The sequence below is a fragment of the Vidua macroura genome, chromosome 1, assembly GCF_024509145.1.
Source record: "Vidua macroura isolate BioBank_ID:100142 chromosome 1, ASM2450914v1, whole genome shotgun sequence".
In the NCBI taxonomy this organism is placed as follows: Eukaryota; Metazoa; Chordata; class Aves; order Passeriformes; family Viduidae; genus Vidua; species Vidua macroura.
Genome location: NC_071571.1, coordinates 141,171,159 through 141,198,687, shown reverse-complemented (window position 1 = coordinate 141,198,687; position 27,529 = coordinate 141,171,159). Strand labels below are relative to the sequence as shown.

At 37.3% G+C, this 27,529-nt stretch overlaps 1 protein-coding gene across 4 annotated transcripts in view; it reads right to left on the bottom strand.

Moving 5' to 3' along the window:
- The window catches only part of COL14A1 (collagen type XIV alpha 1 chain), a 112,281-nt gene that overhangs the window by 6,094 nt on the left and 78,658 nt on the right, over window positions 1-27,529 (bottom strand). For all 4 annotated transcript variants that reach the window (XM_053994064.1, XM_053993911.1, XM_053993990.1 and 1 more), the window contains exons 33-45: window positions 27,322-27,431; window positions 25,949-26,107; window positions 21,863-21,940; window positions 21,494-21,580; window positions 16,638-16,691; window positions 16,113-16,208; window positions 14,834-14,887; window positions 14,339-14,392; window positions 8,592-8,645; window positions 7,643-7,714; window positions 5,712-5,747; window positions 5,213-5,279; window positions 4,514-4,702 (exon numbers count right to left, since the gene is read on the bottom strand). In XM_053994064.1, coding sequence (XP_053850039.1) covers window positions 4,514-4,702; window positions 5,213-5,279; window positions 5,712-5,747; window positions 7,643-7,714; window positions 8,592-8,645; window positions 14,339-14,392; window positions 14,834-14,887; window positions 16,113-16,208; window positions 16,638-16,691; window positions 21,494-21,580; window positions 21,863-21,940; window positions 25,949-26,107; window positions 27,322-27,431 — 1,110 coding nt within the window. The remainder of the gene's footprint in view (window positions 1-4,513; window positions 4,703-5,212; window positions 5,280-5,711; window positions 5,748-7,642; window positions 7,715-8,591; window positions 8,646-14,338; window positions 14,393-14,833; window positions 14,888-16,112; window positions 16,209-16,637; window positions 16,692-21,493; window positions 21,581-21,862; window positions 21,941-25,948; window positions 26,108-27,321; window positions 27,432-27,529) is intronic.

The following is a 27,529-nucleotide window of genomic DNA, read 5'->3' as shown; positions in this document are numbered from 1 at the left end:
CAAAATGCTCATGAGTTAAAGCCTTGAGTTTCCCTAAGGGACTTAAGAGACTCACAGACCTCTTGGCTCACTCCTAATAAATGGCAGAATATTCAAAATTCACCCAAGTCATCTTTGGTGCCAGCAGAGCATGGCTTACAGAAAGTCAACCAGACAAGCCATCATTCTTGTGGGTTACTGCATTGTGGGTTACTGCAGTGGTTAACTGCCCTCAGAATGAAAGTGTGTGTATCAAAACTGCCATTTGAGTTAAAAATGCCTTCAGGTCCAGTAACTGCTTTCATATTTGTGCTCTGGACATGCTTCAGCAATAACATCAAACTGTCTCTCCCCTTCATAACCATGGGTTTACATCTTGTCCCCATCCAAAATATGCAATGTCTTCAGCCCATGGAGATCACAAGCAACTGAAATCAATTATTTGCAACCCTTCACTAAAAATAACTCTGATCTCATCAGTTATTGAAAACAACACCAAATTCATGAACACATTCTCTAGCAAAGAAAAATAAATGTCCATGGTATCTGCACAAGTGGAAATCTCAGGTGTTCTTTATCTGTTTTGTCTTTAAGAGAATACTGTCCTGTGAGGAGAACTATGTATTGCACTTAAGAAGAATTAAACTACTACCAAAAATGTCCTCTTTTCAAGATGTTCAGCTGTGAGCATAGTGTAAAATAACACACAGTTGTGATTTTTTTTCTTTTTTAATCCAGATGAAGTTAAAACTGGAAATAAAAATATTTAATTGATGAAACTGGCAAAAGTTCAATTTAACTCCACTGAAATTTTGCCATCACAGCTGTAAATGTGTCTTTTGATAACACATGTTTAACTGGCTCTTTCATATGAAGCCAGGAAGTAAATAAGGATGAAGCTGTGCTTGAGAACAGCAACTTTCCCAGTGACAGCTTAGGTATTTATTGTACTTTAATCATAGTGGGATGGGCTGAGTAGCTGTAAGTTTTATTCACCACTTCAGACCACATAAGAGCTGAAGTCCATTCAGTAGTAGAAGAACTGCACTTTCACAGCATCTGAAAGTTAGCAGTGCCTCAGAATAATTTTTACTATGGCTTTTCCATTTTTCCACAAAGTTGAGAAAACTACCCATGTATTATAAAAATAACTAGAAACCAAAAAGAAGAAAACAAAGTGTTGATTATTTTGGTTTCTATACCATTTTGCAGAGGTGCAACTACTTCCTGGGCACTCAGAAGCCAGACACTAGTTGTTTAAGTCCCAGATCATAAACAAAACCAGAACAAAATATGTTCAAACTAGCTGAAAGGAAAATAGAAACCAATGCTGTGAGCTAGTTAAAATTAAAATAGAGATGAGGGCTGTGAATAATCAGTGTTTGGTTTTTTTCCAAACTCCTATACTTATGCAAATAAGCAAAGAGCAAAATTCTAGTAATTTATCTGGGATTATGTGCTGTAGGGGCCTGGTAATACAATGGGGCCTCTCAGCTGGCAACAGACACTGAGAACTGAATCTGTCAAGAGAATGACTTGTCCCTTCTCACTGAGGTGGTCTTTCTTGGAAGGACCAGCTCAATGTGCTACAACTAAGAGGAATCCCATCCAGGAACAGGACATCATGGACCTAGAAGTTCAAGTGCAGGTTTCTAACAGAACTCCATACACTCCATCCATGTCTCTTTCCAAAGCCTCTGATTAATGCTTGGTGGAATGACAACATAAACAAGGGAAAAGAAGCTGCTGGCCAGGCAAGTCAGCAGGGAATTTCACTGATGTCTCTCACTGCTGACATTTCCAGTAAAGCTTTCTTTGGTGCACCATTTCTAACCAGTTACACAAGCTGCTTTCTGAAGTGCCCCCTTCTTACAGGTTGGGATTGAATAGGTGGTAGGCAAGAGAGGTGAGCTGAAAGAAACATCTGGCCTCCCTCCACCTTTTTATCTTCCCACTCTATCACAACCTTGCCACTCAGCTCAGAGCCAGTAACAGGCTCTTGTAGCAATTCCAACAGTTTGAGGGGGGAAAAGCAACACTACGAGATAAGCAAACAGGTGATTTTTCCTTCTAATGACTATTCATTCTCAGCACACTCAGTGCAGGGCTTTTTCTGAACTTAAATGCAGAGCCTGACTTTTAGAGTTGCTAGTCTGGCACTGGGCTTGAATATTAAATTGGCTTCATATGCAACCAAAATGCTGATGACATTAATGAAAACATTTTACAAAAAGACTTCCAGGTAGCTGGCTGAAGATCTTCAGGACAAGACAATACATTGTGTTTGCTGAACAAGTTAAATGAAAACAATGCTTCAGAACATAGCAAAGGATGGAGTCTGACTCCATTTACCCTCCCCTCTGTAGTCACTGGAAACTTAAAAACCCTTCCTTCCATCCAGAAGCTGAGCAATTTTAGTCTGCTGCTTCCATGTATGACATGTCGAATCAAGCAAGTATTAGGAATCCATGAAAAACTTCCAATCATTCTCCACAAGCTGGTTAATTAATTTTTAATTTTAATTTTTGCATTTTGGGGTTGGCTTAAAGCAATTCCTTAGAAACTGATTCAGAAATATCCCAAGAGTCTGTAGCAAAAGGTATCTTCCTGCTCAGTAAAGTGCTACTGCATCAAACACAAATCAGTCTGAAAGTTCAGTAGTTTCTGAAGAAATTAAATCCTCAAGAAGCAATAAATTATTATATACTTATGTCTCGTTTCTGAAAGAGCTCTTTCCTGTTTCTTCCAGATTCTGTTCAAGGCTGCAATTACACAAATGTTCTAAAATCCATTTGAACTCCAAATAAACTAGCCAATTATTTTGTCTTAAAGTTTACGCATGGATTCTTGAAACAACCTCATTATAAGCTGAAAATATTGTAGAACACTCCCAACATTTGGTATCACATTTCATGAAAATCTGACTGCAGTTCTGAAGGATGCTTGATTAGAGCTTTCTCTCTACCAAGTATAAAGCTCCCCACAAGCACTACCTGCCAAAATCAGTCCCTTCTAACATCAGTTATCCATATAGAGAGGAAAGGGTAATATGTCTTTTTACCCTATCTGTACTCTATTGCCAATGCTTCCCAGACATTCAGTTTGTCTGCAGTGGGCCAACCCACATCATGTTTCATTTAAATGACTGTATCTAATCAGTCTGTGATCCCACAACGTCTGGACATGTCTGGACATCAGCACAGCAAACACAAAAAGTCCAGGCTAAATGTTCCTTTTTTTGCAGCCTGGCATTTTTGTTGTCCCTTTCCCAAAGTCCTAGCTTGAAAAACATCTTCCCAGAAAGAAGGGAAAGATTTAAAATATGCTAGTGTGGAATCAAATATCCCGAAATCTGCATTCACTGTCTCCAGATCACCCCTTTTAAAGTCAGTTCCTCAGTTGCTGTCTCTTCCAATCTTCTTTTCTACTTGCCTTACACTCCCTCATTCCTCCTCCTTTCTGGACAGTGCCTGGTTTTTGCTCAGATGGAGCAAGCAAAAGCAGGACTGAAGGGTCAGTACCTGAAACCTTGCCTCTTTTTTCAAAATGGTAATGAGATTTACAATCTTGAGGGCAAGACACACAGGTTCACTCAAAGACTTTCTATTAAAAACAATGTTGTAACTATGGTCATAATGGCTACTGTGAACTGGAGCTATTAAGTTCCTGAATAGTCTTCACAGCAGTTAATTTTTAAAATCCCAGTTCGCAGATTTTGTAAGATCAACACCAATTCATTGCTCTGAATCACATTTGTCTCTTGGGTTTTGGGTCACCTCCTCATGTGATGTTCTTCAGAGCACTTTCACAATTATAGATCTACTCAGAATTATGTCCTGAGGTTTGCGCTACTCTGGGACACAAAAGATAGCCAGGGCTGCACCAAAAGAGAGTAAATCAAACATGGAGCTTGTTTTACTATTAGACAATGCTCGTGGAGGAAAGGAGAATGGGATCTAGCCTGCATATGAGAATAAAGAAGAGAATTCTTGTAAATGTTAAGTGTATTACTTCTCTCTGACCTCCCCATTTCCTTTTCTTGATTCTCTCAACCCCTCAAACTAGGAATTTTTCTCTCTTTTTACCAATCTTGCTCCTTTCAGGTAGTCATGACTCAGAAATTCCTAGACTGACACATTTGAAGTTATCAGAAAAGCTCAGCATTTCCCCAACATACACATCAGTTTTGCATCTGACTTTCTTCAATTGCTCTTTTGCTTGTACATTTAGAGATTCTGCTCACTTTAGAGTCTTACTAAGAAGAAACATGATGTGATGGGATGTGCACAATTATATTCCACCAATCTTCTGCAGTTTAAACATTAAACCTCTGTCTGATCCTGCCAAAACACACTTGGCAAAGCCTGCATGACTTTCATGACAGAGTGTCCAGAGCCTTCATTATGGTCTGTGTTAAGCTCACCAATTAATTAGTGAGAAAATGTTGCTTTCACATTTAGACAGGAGACAAAAGCTGTTAGAATGTATCAGGAAAGGGAGGTATAATTTTGTATTTGTGAAATATGAAGCCTACCTCTTTCTCCTGGTCTTCCTGGCTGACCAGGGCTTCCTGGAAACCCTTGCATGCCTGGTGATCCTTGCTCACCCTGTGGCCCTGGAGCCCCTGGCCGACCTGGCTCACCAGGAGGTCCCGCAATGGTTCGTGTTGAGACAGACTGGCTTGGAATCTGGTTCAGAATCGAGTTATATCTTGCCATATGACCTGTCAGGAATAAAAAGTCATAATTTTCAAATAGCAGTGGAAAATCTGGTTCAGCAAAGTTTCAGTAGAATACTAGCAGGTTCTCTAGCTGTGGTCTGTCATGCTTTGGTGTTACGAAGTTGTATACAAGTTGGGGGAGAAATAGTAGGTTAGGGAGGGCACAGAAAATGGAAGAACTGTTGGGCAGGATTTTATTTTCTTACTTCGGTAAGGGTTTGGGGGGCTTTTGTATTTTATGTCTATAAAAATTTTAAATTGGTGCAGCAGAAGCTTCTGTATACTGTAATAGCTTGGAGACAATTCCAGCTTTTTTTCAGAAGGCTGATGCTAATCAGCACTAGTTGGACATAAATCTGGTTGAACATAAATCTGGTTGAAACATAAATCTCAACTGTCTAGTCTAAAACAAACAGATCCCCTTGGATATTTTGAAAAGTGTCATATTTGTAAGTAACTGTGGCAGAAAAATCCATTCTAGAGAGAGAAGCATATGGACTATTCGGTACTTGCCTTGGATGAGCTGCTCACACACTTGACGAGCAACAGCCCGGACCATAGCTTGGGACTGGAGATCACCCTGGATAACAACAGCAGCAGAGTCATGAAACAGTTTCTTGAGTCAGTTCTGTGCTGACAGCACTTTGAGCAAAGAAGGATATTTATTATTGCTGAGACATTATATGCTCACAGATGAGAAAGGAAAGCCAAAGAAATTTTGTGATTTCATTGCTTCCCATTTCTCTTTTTGGCCAGCAATCAGAGGCCGGAGAAGATAACCCTAATGAGAGATTTGGAGGCATGCTTACTGCCACATACTTCCCACCTTCAAAACATTAATGTAGCTATATAAAAGACCATGTCTGGAAAAGAAGGAAAGTTTGCTTCATTGCAAAGAGAAAACTACTGTGCCTGTAAACACAGAGAAACATAAATTTTTGGGAAAAGCTCTTTATGAGACAGAAGGCCAGGCAGGAAAAAAACCCCACAGCTAATATGAACACAGACTTACCCTTTCACCCCTTTCCCCCTTAGCTCCAGGAGGACCCTATGAAAAGATTCAATACAAAATTAATTCTCATTTTGTTCTGTTCAAAATTTTTAACACTGGAACTTTGTCTGCCTTGCAGATTCATAGTAAAGGGAGAAGAAAGAAAAATAAACAAGCTTTCAGGCAGTGACAAATACACTTATTTCAGTACTCAACAAAATGTTCACCTTTGGCAAATACATGGGAACAATGACTTTCACAAGTGTTTGCCACACACTGAATTGAAATTATGCATTTCACATGGCTGAAACAGGTCTAATTTTTGCAAAATAGCAGCCTGAAATTTGCTGTACTGAGACTCTGTATCCACAATGAACAGAGTAAGCAATGGGATTAAACTGGCCAGAAAATTACGTTTGACATTAAGGATAATGTAATACTGTAATGATAGTGAGGAGGATTATGGATTGAAACAAGTTGTCTAGGGCAGTTGCAACTTCACCAACATCAGTTTGTGGGGTAGGCTACATATTTCTGACCAACAGACAAGGAAAGGTCTGCTGGTCAGAGCCTGGTGCTAATAACACCAAGGCCATGGGCTTGATGCCTGTATGGGCCATTCACTTGAGAGTTGGACTTGATGATCCTTGTGGTTGCTGACAGATACATGGTTAAGCACAGCTTATTCCATCCTTGGAGAGAAGAAACTCCTACAAAGACTAAAAGACTATTTCTAAGGCCTCTATAACTCTACGTTTTGGAATAGAAAGCTCAGTCATTTTTCAGCCACCTGTTTTTTTCTGCACTACTGGAGTCTAACCATCCACAACAAAGCTCTTGCATGACTCACAGGAATATCTACACTCTAGAAAATTTTGTTCAGCATCTGGAACATGTGTTTGGACAGGAACTGCAAAGTCAACATGTTATATATTGATAGTAAAAGTTCCATAGCTCATCAAATCTCCTTTGTAGATTCCATGATTACACTTAGAAACTATTCAGACCTATGTATTAGATTAATATCTCTGCTCATGTATTATCAGTCAATTTACAAATAAAAATTCTTGCATTGGCTAAATCTCCAAACCAAACTGGATTTTGGAAAAAAAAAATCTATCCTACAAATAGAGTCAGAAATGCACACTGTCCCATTCTGATGTCTTTAAAAATTAAATAGAATGTTTACTGTAATACATGGGGAAAAGCTGAGCAGTCTTTATAATTAAACAAGTCATCAAATGTTAAAATATGAATACATAGTATTGTCTGAACTCTTACAGAGACAAAGAAGTTCACTATAAATATTCTCTTTCACATAAAATACACATTCATTTCATAGTTATATTCATTTCTTTCAGTCAAAATGTTTTGTTCTGGAGTTTTTAAAATAATTCATTAAAAAATAGCATCTGAGAGATAATATTGGAGGTTCCTAATACTAATTTTAGATATAGAGGATATAATTTTCCAAAAATTATATAAAAAGCCCTAGTCATTAGTCATTTGTTCTGATTTAAACACAGAGTAACCTCAAAAGCCAGATTTTTATTCATATATTATTTTCACAGTTTGGAAATCAGAATTATATTTTGGAAATACTCAGGTTAATAAATACTTGAATTTCCAGAGAGTCACTGGAAGGGCAAAGGGGAAAAAAAATGTAATTAAACAAAGACTACAAATTCACATAGTTGTGTTTTTAACTTCTGTGTTTTAATCTCGTGTTTTGACTCTAATCCCTATATTCCAAACATTGTATGTAAGATCAACAAATATATTTAATTACAAAGAATGAACAAAGAAAGGTCAATATGATGTTTAACTGCAAACTAACTGCAAACAGATCATAGGCAATAAATATTGAGGAGTTCTGTCAAACAGTGAAGCCAGACTCAGAAACCAACCAATGCACAACAGCAGACAGAGAAATATTAGTTAGTTTTACTTACAGGAGCTCCAACATCACCTTGTGGCCCCTGACTTCCAGTAACACCTGGAACACCTGGAGCACCAGGTATGCCCTATGTGGAAAAAGAAGAAAATAGTGGTGATGACAATCAACATCCATGAGTCCTGATGAGGAGAAGTGCACAGACAGTTCTGTCAGTCAAAGACTGGAGATTCCCAGAGAGAAAACTAAGAAATACAATTTACAGGAAAAAGAGCACCATAAGCACAGCTCTGAGAAAAGCACTTGAGAAAAATAACTTGGGTTGCTTTCTAGAACAGGCAGGAATTGCTGAACCACTGGACAAAGTCCTGGGATGTCAATACTGTGTTCAGGGGGGATGACTCAGAATGTTCTTTGTAAAAAACAATAAGATGGCTTGGAGAATACTCAGTACAACCAGCAGCTTAATCTAATTTTTTAAATCTATTTAGAATGCATTAACTTTGCCTAGCTGCTCTGAGAAGGCTGAGACTGATTCTGAAGGCAACATATATCCTGCATTAGAGGCTGGATGTAGCCTCTGCTGTCTTCCTTGATTACTCTATGAGAGCACCTGTGCTCACCTCCAGCCTCTAAGCCAAGTAAAACTTGGTGGTTCCCTTCAGCTAGCATTCCTAATTGGAATTTTTGACAAAAAGAAAGTTTTGTTTCAAATGTTAAAAGCAGGAATTCCCTCTTTATAGTGCAGTTGCTTGACAAAGAACAAACTATCAATCCATTGACAGAACAACTCTCTCCCCTTCCCATGGGAGACATTTTCTTCTTGAGCTAAGTAGGAGTGGAAAGAAATTACACTGGACAAGCAGCTCTCTGCCAACTCTGTGCATCATGAGAACTCTAACTTTCTTTGACCTTGCTCTATCCACTGTAGCATAGATAAGAGTGACCTGTAATCCCCCCAAATCCTGCTGACTTTTGCAGTAAGAAATTCCATGGGCAATACTCACCATTGGGCCGGGAGGTCCTTGTGGGCCTGTGGGTCCATCCTTGCCAGGAAAGCCCTATAGAAGATAAATAAATGCAATTTTATCAGCTTTTTATATGTACTTCATTAATCTGTTCTGTTTCATCTAGAAGAAATTTTTTACTTTTTTTCTTTGGTTTCGTTTTTATTTATTGTTGTGGTTTTTGTTTTTTTTTCTAAATTAATACTTGGTAGTGATCTCTTAGGAAAAAAATTCTTATTTGCCCTGGGGAAGGTTTCTTTCTGAAAAGGAGCTATAGTGTCACCAAGATTAAAAAAAAAAAAAAAAAAAATCCAGCTAGTCTCACAATATTTTTGAAGAAAAAACAATATAAAATTCTTCATACTGGCAATTTTCACCTCTGAGTGAATTTCACTTAGAACACTTCTGTAGGGAAATAAATGAGAGGGTTTGCTGTCAAACCTCTCTAGCACAAGGTCACGTTGCTACATCTGTTCTCACTGGTTGCAAGTATCCACAGTCCCACTGATGAGGTGCTGAAAGATGGCAAGACAGTGGATCTATCTGCCCAGCAGTGCTGTACATATGCTCCAGCTATCACTGAGGTCCTGATTCAGGAAGCAGCAGGAATGCTCATGTGCTTTACATTATGAACGTGCCTCAGAGCTTCCAGAAATGAGAGCCAAAAACTAAAGATAACTTGGAAACTGGAAAAGAGTACATCACAGAAAAAAAGACTGACCAGATGTAGAAGAAAATACACTATTAATGAAGTATTCTTACAAATTAACCAATTTGTATGAACCACATTTTGTATCCACATGCTATAAAGCTTGGGTTTCTGACTAGCCTGGAGATGGCAATTCTTTAGTTACTACACAGCCTGAACAGGAGATATATGGTTTTACCTCTGGCTCAAGACCAGTTTGAAAGGTGGTTTATGCTGGAAAGTGTTTGGTTTATTGCTGAAATCTTTGAAAATGTTTATGGTGACACACACACAGTAGAGAACGTTCCGGGCCTCAGTATCTCATGGAGCTTCGGAAGAAAAATTTACAACTTTTTTGGTTTGTACTTTTTTCCAAATCTTTGTTTCTGCCATGGTTTTAGTAATGAATATAACAAATACTACTGGTTTTATGCTTTGCACAGTTTGGAAACTACTATTCAAATCTGCAATCATATGGCATAAAAAATGGCTGGGGAATAATATTATCTGCCATATACTTGAAAAGGTTTTTTAAAAAAATCTAGTAGATGGCTGTTTCAGTGCTAAAATAAGCCACATAGTCAACTCACATTATGTTATCTAGGCAACCTTAGACTTGATAAGGAAATACCTTCATATTCCACAGTGTAGCCAGATGAAGCTGACACCTTCATATTTGTGTTTCACTTTTTAAAGCAAAGATGTAAAACCTCTATTTATTTTTGCTCAGTTCCAAAGAGGATGAAAACTCATTTGACCCTTTTAAGGGCTTAATTTAACTAGGAGGAGGGAAATATAGTGATTTCCACTGACTTTTAGGATCTAGTGTGGATTCACACAAGCTTCTAAAGAAAAACAAAACTGTATGTCTTTCTCTTCTCAACCCCAGTCAAAGGGTAGCATTAACAGTATGATCAGCAATACATTTTCTTGGAATATATTTCACAATTTCTTTCTTCTGAGCAGTGCTCTTACTCCTGGCTGCTCAGTAATCACCTCCTGTATATTCTCCTAGGGTTTATTTCTCTTGGCATTGTGTCTGTATCGCCCACAAAAGATCACCTCCTACTGTATTTGCTAGATGTGAAAATTGCTATATATAAATCAAATAGAAGCCTGGTTCAAGAAAGAGCATGGCAATACCCATTCTCTCATGCTGGTAAAAGACTAAAGGTCTTTTGCGCCGCCAGCAGCATTTGAAGATGATGTTACTCAGACCACCTGATGGCCAGAATGGATCTGACACTCATTCTGAACTTTTGAGCTGAGAGCAGAGATTAGTAAGTACCAGGAAATTGGCAGGAAAAGTGGGAATTTATTTCTTCTGGCTCTTCCTCTCATAATTTTTGGTGTGTGTAATGTAGAAGAAAATAGAGCACAGTGAGAATTCACGAAGTTGTATTCTGAGTACTGAAGCCTTGTAAATGCTATTTAATCTCCCATTTATTGAATTCTCCTCTTTGTTTAACCACCTCTAATCCAAGGGGAATGACTGGAGGAATTACATAGCACACTGGAGGAATTACATAGCTCTGTCACATCCAGGATAGAAATGACTCTGCACAAAGCCACTGATTCTCTCCCATGGAACTGCATGTCCAAGAGCAGAATAGGACAAATTTTGATGTGTGATCTAGGATGTAGGTCTTAGAATCAAGGTTTATATAATTTCTAGAGAAGGAGTGTAGCTCTGACAGAATTTTTTGAAGGGATTTTATTTGCCAAAATACAAACGGCATCACCAGTAAAGTCTCAAGTCTGCTGAAATCAGTACTGCTGCTGACCTCATTATAAACTCTTGGGCTTTCTGTAGCCTGGAATTCGTTTAGGGGAACTTGTGGAGAAGTGACTTTTCAAGTAGGACTAGATACCAAAACTTAACTGAAAAACTTAAAAAACTTAACTGAAGCTACTGAGTCAGGCTTGAAAGATTTTCATGTAGAGCCTTTTAAAAACCCCTGCAGCCTGGGACACATGACTGCCAATTCAAGATCTGTCTTTCAACATGAAATGCTTGGGACTATTGGTGGAGAAACATGATCTCTTCTCTTTACTAAAAGCCCCCTGTACTGCTAGCTGCAAATACGGGGCAGCAAGAAAGGACACCAAACAACCACAGCTCCAGCCACACAATAAAAATAAGTTGGTTTACATTGATAAAATCTTTCCTGACACTCTGGAAGCTGATGAAAGAGAAAGGGACTGTTCCTCATGTGGAGATGTAGATTCAAACAGGTTACCACTCAGTTATAAAATATTGTCATGCATATTCAGAATATTTGCTTTATTATCAGGAAAAAAAACCTTTTTTTTACTCTGATTCAACCTTCACAAAGTATTTTTATTATTTATTTCTTCTTCATAGGGAAGGTATGTCATTATGAAAAGGACCTTTTTATGAATTCATATAACTGGCAAGGAAGGTGTTCTATGTCTTTGTAAAAGACATAGCAAAAAAAAAGAAAAAGCAAATAAGTCAGGGACTAAAAACCAAGTTCAGAAATACAAAAAAGAAATTTTACAGATTAAGTGTTGAATTACAACATTAAGAAAGGAAAATCAAACCCTTTCCTCAACTGATTTCAAAAAGAAAATCAGAAAGTATGAACACTAAAAATCAAAACAAAAAGAAGGGAAAACAAACTGTAAAAGTGAAGTGATTCCAATTATCAGGAACTGGAGGAAAGAAAATCTCCATTTCAGCACTTCATGAGTCTAATATTACATTATACCTGGTTCAAAGTTCTCAGAGATCTCCCAAAAAAATATCAGCCCTATGCTTACCACCCATTAAAATCAGTGTGATTTAGCAACCTGCCTAAGTACTCTACAGCACTAGTACCACTATAATTAAAATATTTAAAATCAATAAATACTAAAGAGGAAGGGATAACTAAGGTAAGAAAAACACAGAAAATCTCAGTTCTTGTAGTATAATACTGCAAAACATTTTGGCATCTTGGCTAACAGGAGGAAACCCAACAAAAGAAACATTATACAAAAAGGCAATTTACTTCTCAGGAATTTTCCAGTTCCCCTTTGCAGTTATGCCCTTCAGAATTATCTCCTTTTTAAGTGCTGGGTCTTCAAAGAGACTGCGGTGAAATAATTGGTTTGGATCTTCGCCCATTAAAAGCAATTTAATGTTGTCATAACTTCACAGGAATCAAATGAGTTACAACACCATAAAATCAGTATAGCATAATTATTTGTTGCCATAGAAATAATTACAGCTGGACAACATTGCATAAGGGTCGCACAGAGACAATACCAGGCTAACAGAACTAATTTTATGAGCTCTGGGATGTTTATCCAGCTCCAGTGATTAATAGCAGAGAAGAAAGAGAACACACAAACAAAGCATTATTACCATATCTATAAAAACAGGCAATTTATGTAATTGCCCTACCTTTTTATAGACAACAGTGGGGTATTCTACAGAATGAAAACCACATGACTTTTCCAGGCCGTATCAAAAGCTTTTGCTGCTCTAGTCTTCCTCAGCTTTTCTCTGGAATACCATCTCTGCAACAACCTGGTAACTCCCACATGTGGGAGAACTAGACCACTTCTGAACTGCTGCCTGGCATCAAGGCATAGCTGAGGGCATCCTCTGCTAAATATGAAGTCAGCTACAGAATAACATAAAAATACAGAGTTCTTTTCTCCTTGAACTGCAGGCACCTCGAGGTCCCTCATGATCAGGCATGTAGAGGGAGGAGGCACATAGCACTTATTTGTACAATGTTTAGCACCATCTCAACCTGTCCAGGACAAAGACTAGACAGAATACGGCAAAAACCCAAATGTTCATCAGTGTCCAGGTCTCTATTAATCTGGAGATGAACAGGTGGCATGAAAGTTGGGCACTTTAGAGGGAAATATTACAATGCAGTCAAAAAGAAGACATAAAAACATGCAAAACCATAATATGTCACAGTATTATAAAGTAAGGGAAAAATGCATTTACTTACATATTTCAATAAAATTTAATTGAAACTTAGAAGGCTATTCCTCCAGTTAGGTTATTCATCTGATGATAATATTGAATAAATCTTTATATTAATAAAATGCCTTTATTTTCTTGATTTTTAGAGAAAAAAAAAACATTTATCTATTGCCCAAATTCTACAGTAACTTCAGTGGAATTACTTGTAGACATAAAAATATGCCAATGTTTAAATTCATAACAGTGAGTTCAAATACATGTTTTGCTACAGGGTTTGGGGTTTTTTATAACAAGGTCAGAAAATCAAAGAATTGCCAGATTTCCCTGAAGTTCAAGTTACATTAACATTTCCAAAAAAAGGATCATGAGTATGTAAATCTTGCTCAAATGAAACTGAAAAGTTATATTTCATAATGAACTTCTGCTGTAGACAGAAATCTAGTACTATGCTAACAATAATTTTCCAGAGTCTGACTAATAATGAAACAGAAGTCTCCCCAAGGAAACAAAGAAGAGGACTTACAGGCTTAACTGCACAAATGAAAATGAATTTTCTTTTACTGGCTCCTAGACAGATTGTAAGGATCTACAGTTGTTTTACCAGGAGCAGAATAACGTTGACTAAATTTTGGTACTATTTTTCTTCATTGACTAAATTTTGGTACTATTTTTCTTCACTTCTTTATATCAAGTGTTTCTGCAGGTATCATTCTACATTCAATGTTAAATTCCCTTGTAGTTGTCTCTGTTTCATTAATTAGCTAGAAAGCAAATTTTGATCATTGCCTTGGATTGCATACTAATTATATGCCATTTAACAACCATTCAATTTTAAATATATAAGCCAAGAGATTAATTGGCAATGCTGAACACAAGTGACGTCTACTTCTACCAAATAGATAAAGCACAGGCATCATGCAGGGTTCCCATTACACATCTCAACCCTCATCAGCAGACAGAAGGATGTCCATCCTCCTGTGCCTATTGGCACACAGAGATGATCTCCAGAAAGGACAGAGATGGCATAAATTATAATAAACCAACCATGTCGGGAAACATTTCCCTTACAGAACAGGAATGAAACACATGTAAATACTCATTTTAGCTTACCCTTTGACCTTGAGCTCCATCTCTTCCCGGTGAACCTGATGCTCCTGGGACACCCTAAGCATTATAAAAGGAGAGAAAATGATGAGATCAAATTAACAGAATCCAACTAAATAATTTTCAAGTGAAACTTTATGACATATTCTGAATAAATGGAACCAGTAAGCTCAATAATGGTTGGTGCCATAGAAGAAATTCAGTAAAGAAGGCATTTCTGTGAAACAAGAGATGGGTAAACACACATCATTAAAAGGCAGAGGTGTTGAGTCTACAGAGACAAAATTTCAGCATTAAACAAGAAAGTAACCAGCTCTTCAGGCCCAAGTGAATCGGTCACTGCACACCAGCCTACCCTGGATTCCTCCTCTTTCTAAACCCCTGTTTAAATTCACCCCAACAACACATTTCTCAGCAGTTTGGAAAATGTGCCCTAAACTCACAATGATGTCAATTCAACATTCAAACTTAGTAAGTGACGGGGTATACAATAGAGAATACCTGCAGGCCTGGAAAACCAAGATCTCCCTTCTCTCCCTTTTCACCTGGTGGCCCCTGCAAATAAACAATCACACATAATAAACCAAATATATGATTATTTTCTATTTTTAATAGTTCCCTTCAGCTTCTTAAAAAAAAAAGAAAGCAACCAGTAAGAAAATAGACTACGTTTGTTTCTGAAAAGCAAACATACAGACTCTTATTTGCAAAAATGCAAATGTAGAAGTCATAAACATAAAAAATAAAACTAATTTTAAAGGTTTCATAAGTAACCTGATAAAACTGTAGCCATTTTGTTACCAAAAAAAAGGCAGCTATTTTCTTTTCCTCTTTAAAGGAATTCATTTCACTTCAGGCCTCACCAGTATCTCCAATAATGCTGAAAAAGGGGTTTTCTGTGGAAACTAGGCATGTTTCTATGGTATATATGCATGAGAAGAATGTACTTTTCTAGATAATAAACAAACCTTAACCTCTATAAAAAACTAATTTCTCTATGAAATAACTGCGCTTATAATTAAAGTATTCTTATTATTTTCCATGACAACATAATCAAGAACATACAGCTTTGATAAGCCATTGTATTTTTCATTAGTATCATATAGGCTGGAAAAAGGATGAAATTGTAATATAATGTAGTAAATTTGAAAAAAAAAAAATAGCAGAAAAAAAAAATTATTACTTTTCTAGGCTTGTCTGTACTCATCTACTGGAGAGGTGTATGAAACAAGATAAGTGCTACTGGTTCATTATTCTAACAATGCTTATTTATGATGAAATTCTGTGACTTATTTCACAACAGTCTTGCAAACTCCAGGTCTAATCACTTCCTCTGATGATAGATTTTATTATGAATGAATGTTATTGCTTAATTTTGGCAGAGAATATGGTGTTCTTACTTGGGTACACCTTTCAAGTCAGAACTGATCTGTGATGAGCAGTACAGCCAGAAAAAGAGAGAATATTAACATTTTGGTCTAGTGCCATGTCACAGCCCCCACTGCAATTTATTTTCACTTGACTACAGGCTTGGATGCCAGGTCATATTCAACCTGCAATCAAATACTTTCAGCTGACTGAAAATTCAGTTCAAAATAAAAAACCATAAATTTTGGCATCTAACACATATTCACTAGAGGTCAAACCCACATCTGTGATTTCATCTCAAATATTGAAATTCAGATTCTGATCACAACACCAAAAGCTATTTCAGTCTAGTCTAAGCTATTTGCTGTTTAAAAGATCACAGAAAAAAGCCCATTGATTTTTTAAGTCTCACTGGAAGCCCTTGAATAGAAAGTCCACTGGGTCCTTGTGGTCCTGGAGGTCCCTGTGGTCCAGGAACACCAATTTCACCTCGAGGTCCATCTGGTCCCTAAAGTAGCACAGGACATAAGTTAAACTCTTATCATATGGACAAAGGCAGCTTCTGTTTGAAAAATTAAATACCAATAGATTCAAAAACATCTGAAATATGAGTTAACATGATTGAGCAGTTAGGGTTCAATTTAAAACTGTCTGGTTTCTTTATAAACACACAAAAAAAAAAAAAAAAGAAAAGAAAAAAAAAAGAAAGATGATTTATGCTGTGAAAGCAGCATTCTGAATTTTACATCCTTTATCAAGGAACAAATAGGAAAAGTAATTGTTTTGGAAAGAGCCACAGCAAATGTCAATGACATTTCACTATGCTTTTTCCTCCAAAACGTCAGAGACAATCTGGAATTCATTTCAAGGTTTCCATGCAGCAGAGATAAACCAAGAACCCATGCATCTGTCAAATACAGAGTGCTATAAAAAGTACCTTTGGACCTGGATCACCACGATGACCTTTGGCACCTCTGACACCTGGACCACCCTGTAAAGCACAAGCACGGGACTCACTGAAAACCAAAACTCTCAAACGAAATGAAATCCAGAGAAGCCCAAACAGATTCTTCCTGTTCCTGAATCAGCGTTCAAGAATCAGTAAATATCCTGTCAATATCCTTCCACTGGAGTAATTAAACTGGGAACATACTGAAGTGTGGCCATCCACAGGAAGAGATTTAAACACAGATGTGACTACTTTTTAGAGCCAAGAATGCACACTATGTAAGAATCAAAATAACACTGAAAGCTGTGATATGGAGGGAAATGTGGCCATGGGTTCCTTCCAGTTGCTGAAACCTCCTGCACATCTGTCTGTTCTCGCCAAAATCACATTGTTAAAGGCTGAGTTCCCAGAAAGGCCAAGAGCATCCTGGCCTGGATCAGATACAGTGTGGCCAGCAGGACCTGGGCAGGGATTGTGCCCCTGTACTCAGCACTGGTGAGGCCACACCTTGAATGCTGTGTCCAGTTCCAGGCCCTTCACTACAAGAACACTGAGGGGCTGGAGCATGACCAGAGAAGGGCAACAGAGCTGGGGAAGGGTCTGGAGCACAACTCAGGTGAGGAGCAGCTGAGGGAGCTGGGGGTGTTTAGCCTGGAGAAAAGGAGGCTCAGAGGAGACCTTGTCACTCTCCACAACCCCCTGGAAGGAGGCTGGAGCCAGGTGGGGGTCGGTCTCTTCTGCCAGGTAACAGTGACAGATGAGAGGAAGTGGTTTCAAGTTGAACTGTGGGAGGTTTCCATTGGATACTATGAAAAATTTCTTCACAGAAAGGGTTGTCAAGCTTTAGAATAGGCTGCCCAGGGACAAGATGGAGTCACCATCCCCACAGGTGTTTAAAAAAATGTAGATGTGGCACTTGGGCACATGGTTTAGTGACAGACTTGGCAGTACTGGGTTAATGGCTAGACTCAATCATCTTGAAGGTCTTTTCCAACAGAAACAGTTCTATAATTCTGTGATTCTAATGACTTAGGAATAGTTTTCAGCAAGGATAACTCCAGAGTCTACTAGACCATGGTTTAATTTGGAGCTATTCTTAGGTAAAATGTTCTTCTGGACATTTTTCTCTTTTTTGCTTTCTTCAGCAATGCCTACATCTGCTCATCATTTATTAACCCACTTTTGCGTTTTTTATTAATATCATCTGAGACACTGGAGTACCATATATCTGTGGATGGCTGCCATGAATGTGCTTTGCAACAACATCTACATGTGCTTTCTGTCTAGGACAGCATAAATAACTTTTTTTTTCACATAAATGTCCCTCTTCCCCCATCTGAGTATACTGCCTAATCTCTTGGAATATGAGCTTTACCGGTATTCATTGTACTCAGAAAGGACCTTGTACAACTAGACACCATAACTGAATAGAACTCTTTACGGGCTACAATAAGTACTTACAAAAATAACAGCAGTTAAATTAAAGTGGTAAGAATAGAAAACGTCCTCATATGCAGTATCTATGAGACTTTAAATAGGAGAAATAACAGAAATGTCTGGAAATCCCATAGTACTGTTTCCCTTCAATGAAGGCATCATGGCATGGTCTTCACATGTGTGATCACAGAACAATTTTCCACAACCTCTCCCAACTCCCTCAGATTTCTCTCTTCCATCCCACATCTCTATGACCATGACTCATTCCACCACAGCCAGCTCTGACCCTAAAATCTCATCCCATGTTCTCCAAGTTCCAATTGCCAGTTGAAAAGTTCCAGATACTCATATTTCTGCATTCCAATCTGCTGTCCTTTCTCCTTCCTCTGCCTTACTCCTAACTCTGAGATTAAAAAATTCCTCAGCATAATAACTGCAACTTTTTAACATAAACACAATCACAGTTTTCTCCCATTTTGTTCTCATAAATGGATTGCATTTTTACTAAGAATATATGCTTAGAAATAGCCTAATGCTGAGCCATTAAATGATATGCTTTCATATTAATGCAGAAGTTGGTACACTTGTCCATGTTCTGAACCCAGTAAGCTTGCTTGGGAAAAGCACAATTTCCAGAAGAACATTTATTTAAGATGAAAGCATCAGAAGAGACCCCCTCATTTTTTTCATAAACTTTTTGGTGGTTATTCCCCAGCACTTCTAAGCCTGTGTGATTAATTTCAAAATTTTTTGTGCTTCTTTTTGTGGCAAAAAATTCATGTTATGCCTTCTTCCCTCATTTTGAATAACTTCTTAGCAGCCAGTACTTTCCCCCAGAAACAGGTCTTAATCTACTGTTATCCAGACACCTCCTCATTTCTTTTTAGTAGTCAAAACCTATGAAGCACTGAAAGCTTTTACATTTTTGGCAGTTAAATTTCTCCAATCCTTCAACAATTTTGGCTCCTTCACCTTCTATTCTGCAGTGTTCCTTTCAAATGCAGGCATTAGTTTTCTGTGATATCTCATTTTTGCTTTGTGTGGGGAACTTCAGACAGCAGGATCAAATTCTGCCAAAAAATGAAGCCACGAAAACAGTATCCCATGATGAAAATTGCCAGATAATCTTAACTCTAAACAACACTTTGTCTTACCTGAAGTGATGCATTTTCTAAAAGGTTAAAAATTCTTTCTAGAGTTACTGTCCCAAACAAATGGAAGCATTTTATTTGGAGGTTTTTTTAGCCTAATGTTTAAAACTGGCTACATGGTAGGATTCTGATCTCTGAAACAGAAGAATCCTTGGCTTGGAGAAAAGTCACATGACATTTTAATGACTTGGAGCACTCCTGACCAGACATAGCACATATGACTTTCTGACTTTTGGTTGGCGCAGAGATGAACACTGACTTTATTCCTTTTGCTCTGATTTTTCATAGGCCTTGAATTTTTTTTTTTTTTTTTTTTTTTTTTTTTTTTTTTTTTAAGAGCTCTACCATCTAACTGTCTGCAAAAAAGAATAACTTATAACAGGCTGAGTTCCAGAATCACATATTTCCCTGCCTTGGCAGTGATTTTTCTGCTTGATTTTAAGTTTCCTCTTGCCTGGCACTATGCTATTCAAAACATGGTTAATCCTAAATGTAATATATAGAAGTACATTATTTTACTACTGGGTTAAGCCTTAGCAATTCCTGATCCATATATCTTTTGAACTATAGTAATACACATCCTTCCAATCAAATAATTTTCAAACATTTTTCATTTCACATTTTAATGTGAATTACCCTATTTTTTAGAGAACACAAACCGGATGCTAAAATGTGGAAATGAAAACTTTAATCCATACTTGTTTAATAACATGTATTCAAATAGGAGAATAGAATAATTTCTCCTTGTTCAAGATGCAGCTCTTAAGTGAATTTCCTCCTGAATTTCTTTCCAGCTTTTTATACCAGAGCTTGAAGAACAATTCTTGCAGAAAGACTACCCTCTGAGGTATCAGGAGGATTAATGTCTGCTAGGACCTACTATCTGTAGGTGCAAGTCAATTGACTTATGTGCAAGTCAATTTTGTTCTTAAAGATGCATCTCATGTGTTTTGTGTACTTTAACACCAAAAACATTTTCATTTACTTTCTTCCCTGTCTCTTTCATTTAAAAACATGCCCTTGGAACATCCAGGACACAGTATGAGCTGAGAAATATGCAGTTCAAACTATTCACAAGAGACCCTCATCTCAAACTCATTCAGCAAGCAGCCCTAAGATACCAGTCATATTTATCTAGTCGTAACAGAAAAAAACCATGACCATTCAACAAATCTCCCAGTCAGGATTCTTGTTAACCCAAACCAATAATGGACCGTCGCAGAGCCTTCCTAAATTGATAAAAATCAGCCTTGGGATGTGTCGGGGTTTGCTTGCTTGGAATGACCCCAAAATCGTATAAGTCCTTGTTCCCCTAGCCCAGTAGCTGAAGAAGAGGTCTGGAATGCGTGAAGTCGAGTTTTCAAGCTTGTTTATTATTTCTTATCTGTAACTTTCTCTCTCTGACCTGCCAAGGTCCGCCTAGTACAGAAGCCATAGCAGTCTCCCTCGAGCCCTGGGCAACTCCCACATTATATACTCAAAACTACGTGTTGCATATTTACAGATTTTGCACCAATGCCCACCACCTATGTTAAACAGTGAATCTCTACCTTAAACCAATAGAAAAGTGCCACCATCGCACCAAGACATGGAGGACAAGAAGAAGGAGAAAAAAGGCTAGGACATGCCCAGATTCCTCCATCTTTTACCCCTGAATTACACTCTAAAAACCCCCAAATTCTGCTTTTCCACCCTGTGGCAATTCACCTATTACACTACTCAAACCCTTTTGGCTTGTAATTCCTCATATAGAATTGGCAGCCTCTCCCATGGGCTAAAATCGAAGCCACAGGTGTTTCTGACTTCTTGCCAAGGTCCCCAAGCCCTCTGCCCGGGTTTCGAGACAGCCAGGGCAGCCAGAGGGATGTCCTGGACTCTGACAGGGATGCAAGATTGGGTTCTCAGAATTCTCAGAATTTAGTGGGCCTATATCTCCATTTCTGGTCTGAGTAATTGTCTGAGTTTCCACAAACCAAATTTGAAAATAAATGGCACTACCTATGAGGTACCTAATGAAACAAACAGATAAAAGGGTTCCAGGGCTAAAGAATACCCCAACTGCTTCAGCATAATCCTTCTTTACATAATTCATAGCATCTTCATTATAAACTGAATATAATTTTATCTCTTTACCAGCACTTGAAAGTGTAATTTAACCTTATTAGTTATACAATGGCAGTAGATTCACAGTTTTGAAATAAAGGTGGCCAGTGGACTATTTGGTACAGTTCACTACAAAGCTGAATAAAAGCTTACCGGTGGTCCAGGAGGTCCAAGGGGACCCTTATTGGCTTCTGAACAGGAACAAGCATGAGGAAGGGCAGGGCAATTTTCCTCATCTCTCTATGAAAATGTTAAGATAGGAGAAGAATGATGTGCAGAATTTCAAATGCTAGGTATTTTATCAATCTAAGACACAGTATTTAGCACAGTCTAAGACACGATACTCAAAAGCACACACTTGATTTAGAAACATACATCTAGTTGACTTTCAATAGGACAAGTAATCCAAGCAGAGATGAGCATTTTTAAAAACTTTTAAGCATCCATTCCCAATAAAACATTTGTCTCAACAAAGTAGAAAATAAAAGGTAAATTCTACAGTTATTGAAAGAGGTTTCTTACCAAGCCAGGAAGTTCACAGCATTTGTCTCGATTGGCCCATGAGGTAGCACAAATAATGTCAAACATCTGTAACTGCAGCTGTTTCAAAACAAGGGTGATGTAACATATGACTGTTAGATGTAAGATCAGTGCAAAATGGAGCCATCAGCAAGCAAAGCCAACTTGATTCAAGCACTCAGATTAGACAAAGGCTTTTGACTTTGAGCAGCAAGCCACAAATATCACACTTAAATGGTAAATCCACTGCTTCGACCGAATGTATGTCCAACCAATTCATCTGAACTATCAGACATTACATGAATTGAGCAAAGCTGTTCAAGGTTAAATGCTGCATGCATTTGTTGAATTTTCCCCCACTCCTTGCTTAAATTCCTTACTTTGCCCAATGGTGTCTTCCAGTATATTTTTATAGCAAAAAGGACATCAAGAGTCAGGCGAAAGAGAGTTTAGCTTCTCTGAATAATTCCTCTTGACCCTCTGGTCTGCTATTCATATTTTATCTGGGACAAGGTCTTCTGTAGACTATTACTTATACTGGAGCTGAGCCACAAATAATATTTCTCATTTTTTCCAGTTTAATTTTACTTTAGAATATGCCCTCTCTTATCTGTATTATCCCCAGGCAATGATTGCTTAAGAATGGGGAAAAGTTTGGTCACCACGTGACAACTTTGGGCAGAAAATAAAATTCCCATCACAGGTCTGGGAACATGATTTGGACAAGAATTTAATCTGCAAGAATACACACATTTGCTGAAAATAGTGGCTGCTAGATACTCAGAAACAATATACTAAATAGGACTCAATGGTAAAACCAATTATCTCCTTTACAGCCCTTACTGAACAAAGGGGTCTACAGAGATGAAGTTTTCTTCTGTTACTATTTCTGTTCTTTTTCCATGTCTTGTTTATGTGCATACTGAATAGAGAATGGTATGGAACAGAACATCCCATTAAATTAACCCCACATGTTAAAAAATTCGAGGAACTGCTAGAGACAGAATGCTGGGTTTGTTCCCATTATTTTCAGTGACATTATTTTAAGATCAGAACAGAGGAATGAATTTTAAAATTTTCTTATAACTGCATTGCTTCTAAAGCTGTTAAAATGAATTACATATGTGCACCTTTGGTTTTGCCTCATTTTTTTCCTTATAAAAGTCAAATATTATATTTTAAATAAAGGCACACTTTCATATAAATAGACATTCTCCTCACCTGCCAGCAGATTAGCTGGTTTGTAGATTTGCTGTACTACAGATGCAGAAACAATGAGCTGGCACCATGCAAAACACCTCAGACAGCTGAAGTGCAGCATGAAGGCAGCATTTGGACTCTCAGTTTGGCTCCATGGAGACCCACCCTGAGTCCAGCAAGTCTGTGTCCATGTCTGTGTCAAATGGAAGCCGGCTCCACGTGGAGCCACTTAGTCTCCCTCTTTGCTGCACATCCCTAAGCTCCTAACGCCAGGAGGCCTCAGTAGTGCAGCAGCAGATAAAAGTGCAGGCAGATAAAAGTACACTGCTCTGGGACACAGAATACCTGGGCATTTGCATGATACTGCTCTTAAGCAAATCAGACATCCCAGAAGTGGGATACAGCAACACCAGAGCTGGTTCTGTAGAGTTCTTAGGTTCAGAAGTTTAGTTGTATTGTCATTTTGTTCCATAACCCAGTCTATCCCGAGCTATTCTGTTATCCTGAACAATGGTAGGATGACAAAATTTATAGATAGGTGTGTACATGTATTCATTTTGTCTGGACTAGACAATCTGGACATCCATAGGAATAAAGTGTGTTGGTGTAAATTAAAGAGCAAACAGACATTTTCTGAAATGCTGTATTCACCAACCAAATGTTGGATGACTCAGTATTCTTTTTTAAAAACATTATGTGTGTAACTCTGACTCAAGCTAAAACTGAAAACAAAGCTTCCTTTGCTACTCTTAAACATTTATTCATAAGTCTATGCATTCATAGTGATTTTGCTTTCTAAATATCCAGCCCCACAAACAGAATCAGTAAGGTGGAAAAGTCCTCATCTAACCAGGTTGCAGCTCTGCAAATGTTTCTCAACAGACGACCTTAGACAATACTATTAATAGTACATATACATGCAAGCAAACAAGGCTCAAAGAGGAGGAAACATCAATAAAGAGAAGGTCTGTGAATTGTAGATAATGTTTTAAAGTTGGGCCTTTCATTAAATCCCACTGAAGGAATAGAAAACATTACTTGCTGCAGGTCCCAGTCAGGTTTCACTGCTCTGGCTACGATCTAATCCTGAGATGACTCATTCAGGAGTGTTAAAAGGATTAGGCACCTTGAGCCTAATCCCCTTTTTGATCTATCTATCTATCTATCTATCTATCTATCTATCTATCCATCCATCCATCCATCCATCCATCCATCTTTGCCTGTTCATTTTACCATTGCACACTGTATATATTGATGGGAAAGAAAACTCTGGTACAATTATATTTCCTCAAAATTGAAATGTCTGGCAAAACTCAAATGACTGCTCTGTATTGATTTATTTTAAAAATACACTAAAAACATTCCAAGAATGTTAAACTGTTCCATGTGAATACAATTAGAGCAAAACATCCACAATTTTGTTCCAAAGAAACTGCCTGCTTACTTTTATTTTCTGTAATAAGCATCTCTAAAACTGAGAGATCTACTAATCTAGTAGCTGTTCTGAGAACTTCTATCCTGCCTCTTACTAGATTCCTTTGATGTTCTCCAAATTTTGGAGTAGGAAACCAATTCATTCATGTCTTAAATGTGACTATTTAAAGAAATACTGCACCATATACATAAATTGTGCAGAATGGAAACTTCAGAGGATGGTATTTGGGTGCTTTCTTGATTTGTTTCTAATTTGGTATATATTATAATACTAGAAGAGAGCTTAACCCTACTAAAGAATTTTCATCTTCATCTACACATTTCTAATCTTACATCAGCTTTACAGTTCATTTGAACAAAATCAAATTTTTCAGTGAGTGGGCAGTCTGATTTTTTTTTTATGGATTCCTATGTTCTAACAAAAGACATATTTCTTTCCACTTCTTTACAAAGGCTTCTCTAATTCCAAGATTTCCTAAGTCTGTCTTTTTCTGTTTCTGTTGGAATGTGACTACAAAGATTTCTCTGTGTAATTGTCTTTCCAGGCTTCATATAATTATTATCCATCAATTTGAGTCCTAAAAGCTCTTTCTTTTCATACAGAGACATATTCTGAGGGCTTATTTTTTACTAAACAAGAGTATTTTCATATATTAACAAGTAAATACATATTTGAAACCTCATTCTTATTCAAGTCAATCCTTGGTTCAAGGTTGACATTCTCTGCTAAACTCATTCCAGGGTCAAGAAAGTTCAAGGAAAATTAGCAAACATTACTACACACAAAAAAGTCAAAACTCCCCAAACAAAACAAAACTGAAAGACACGCATTGGTTGTCATGCAGAAAGAACAATCAATTACTGCTTCTAGGAGGATAATTTCAGAGGAATGAATGAGCACTTAAACTGGGGGAGAGGGGAGACCTCTCACACTTAAAATGTCTTATAAAAGAGCTAGGTATACTAAGATGGGAGCTCTTGGGGACAGCCTGTGCAAAATTTTTTTTCAGTTCAATTTTTTTGTGAACAGACAGTGAATTAAGGGGCAAACAAAGAATCAGAGAGAATAAGAGACACGGGGAATAATTACAAAATATTTTAAAAATCAAAGTTTAAATCATTCCAGGAAAAGGAGTTATACATGATATTACTCTATGTAATTATTTTTGGAACACAAATAATATCTGAATGTATCAACTGTGTTTACATATGTTTTTGAGAATAAAATTTCAACAATAATGATCTTATTATTTCATTTATTAAAATAATTAAAAATAGATTTTGCCGAAGTTGACAACTACTACAGGCTTTTGCAGAATTTCTGAAATGATGGAACTTTACTATTTAAAATATAAATTCACTTGGTTTCCAGTTGAAACTGACTGCAAAGTTCCCAAACAGTTGATTTTTTAGGATATTTTAAATGTTAGAAAGTGTTGCTACTGTTCCACTCACCGGTGCAGAATTGTCTCTTGGTCCTCTGGATCTCACCATCCTCCCCAGCACTTCTATGCCATCAGAACTTATATTCCCTGCTGCATTAATGGTCTTCTCTCCCACTTCCTTGCAGTCAATAATTATCTTGGCCGTGGTCTTGCTGATAACAACATGCAACTGAGCAAAAGAGAAGATGTTTTAATGTACAAAGGAGCAGATGAGATACATGTGCTCTTTCCTTGGGAAAAGGGGAGCATTTTTTGAAATGAGCTCCTAACTCTATGTTTGCTAATGAAACTCAAAGAACACTCCAAAGCAAATAACCTAGATAACCTCTAGTGGTCCCTTCCAACCTGAATTATTATGATTGTAAACTGTAGAATTAATTTGGTTTATTTATCTACTTCTGGAGCATCTGCAAAGAAATTGTCAACTTATATAATTTATTCAATAAATAAATAATTTGTCCCAACAGAAAATCTGCACAATGTTCATTTACCACTCAGATCCCACAGAACCTTGATTTATGTGGTTATTCCTTGTACAGGGCATTGGATTTCACCATTACACCCATTATAGCCAGCCATTTGCAGAAGCCGAAACTAAGCAGTAAAATTTAGTTTGTAAATTATATATTGACAGCAAACACTGTCATAGTGAAGTTTTTACACTGAAAAAAATCAAATCACATCAATTGCAGTACAGAAAGCAGAGCACAACTAAATTATTTCCTCCTGCCTTGATCACACTCTGTTGTCCCTCAATGATGCAGCAGAGACACTCCCAGTAGGGAAGACTAGCTACAACTGTCCTGTCATGAGCAAACTCTCAGGGTTTTTGTTTGTTTGTTTTGTTTAGGAAGGATCCAAACATCAGGAAAGAAAGTAAATGACAAAATTGCCCTCCAGAACAAATAGGTGCTACAATCCCAGTGCTGCTTCACCTGCTTTCAGAAAGAATGTTAAAAGTTCTCAAATAACAAAAGAAAGTTCAACATGGCATAACTCTTAAAATATATTTTAAAATTACAACTGATTAAAAAATATATTTTTCTTTTCTGGACATTTTATTTTGAATGACACTGCCAATCCAAATCTTAAAAGGAAAAGCTCATTTATTTCTAAATTACTTTTCAAGATATGTATTTCTAAATGAACTCTAAAATACAGGCAAAAAGTATGAGATTAAAATTTAACACATCAGCTTTTGAAAAAGTTATGATTTGTTTAACGTTAATCTAATACTGCAAAGAGACATTATGACAGTAAGGTAGGTGATGCAAAATACACTTTTTTTTAGCAGTAATTGACCTCATGAAACATGATTTTGAAACATGAAAAACTCACATGTTTTTATTCAGAGTGCTTTTTCTCCCTATTGTCACTACTAACCTTATGAAAACTCCCATAAAATATCTTCCTTATTTCAGGACCTTCAAAAGTTACAGTTTGAAAATCTCCTTTGTAGTCATAGTTAAAGAAAGTCAGAGTTTTTCCACCATCTGTGTGAGATCAAAATGAAGGGCTCTGCGTTAAAGAAAGGTTCTGATACAATATTTGAAAGAGTCAATTTGCAATTAACAAAGCAGACCAAAGATAA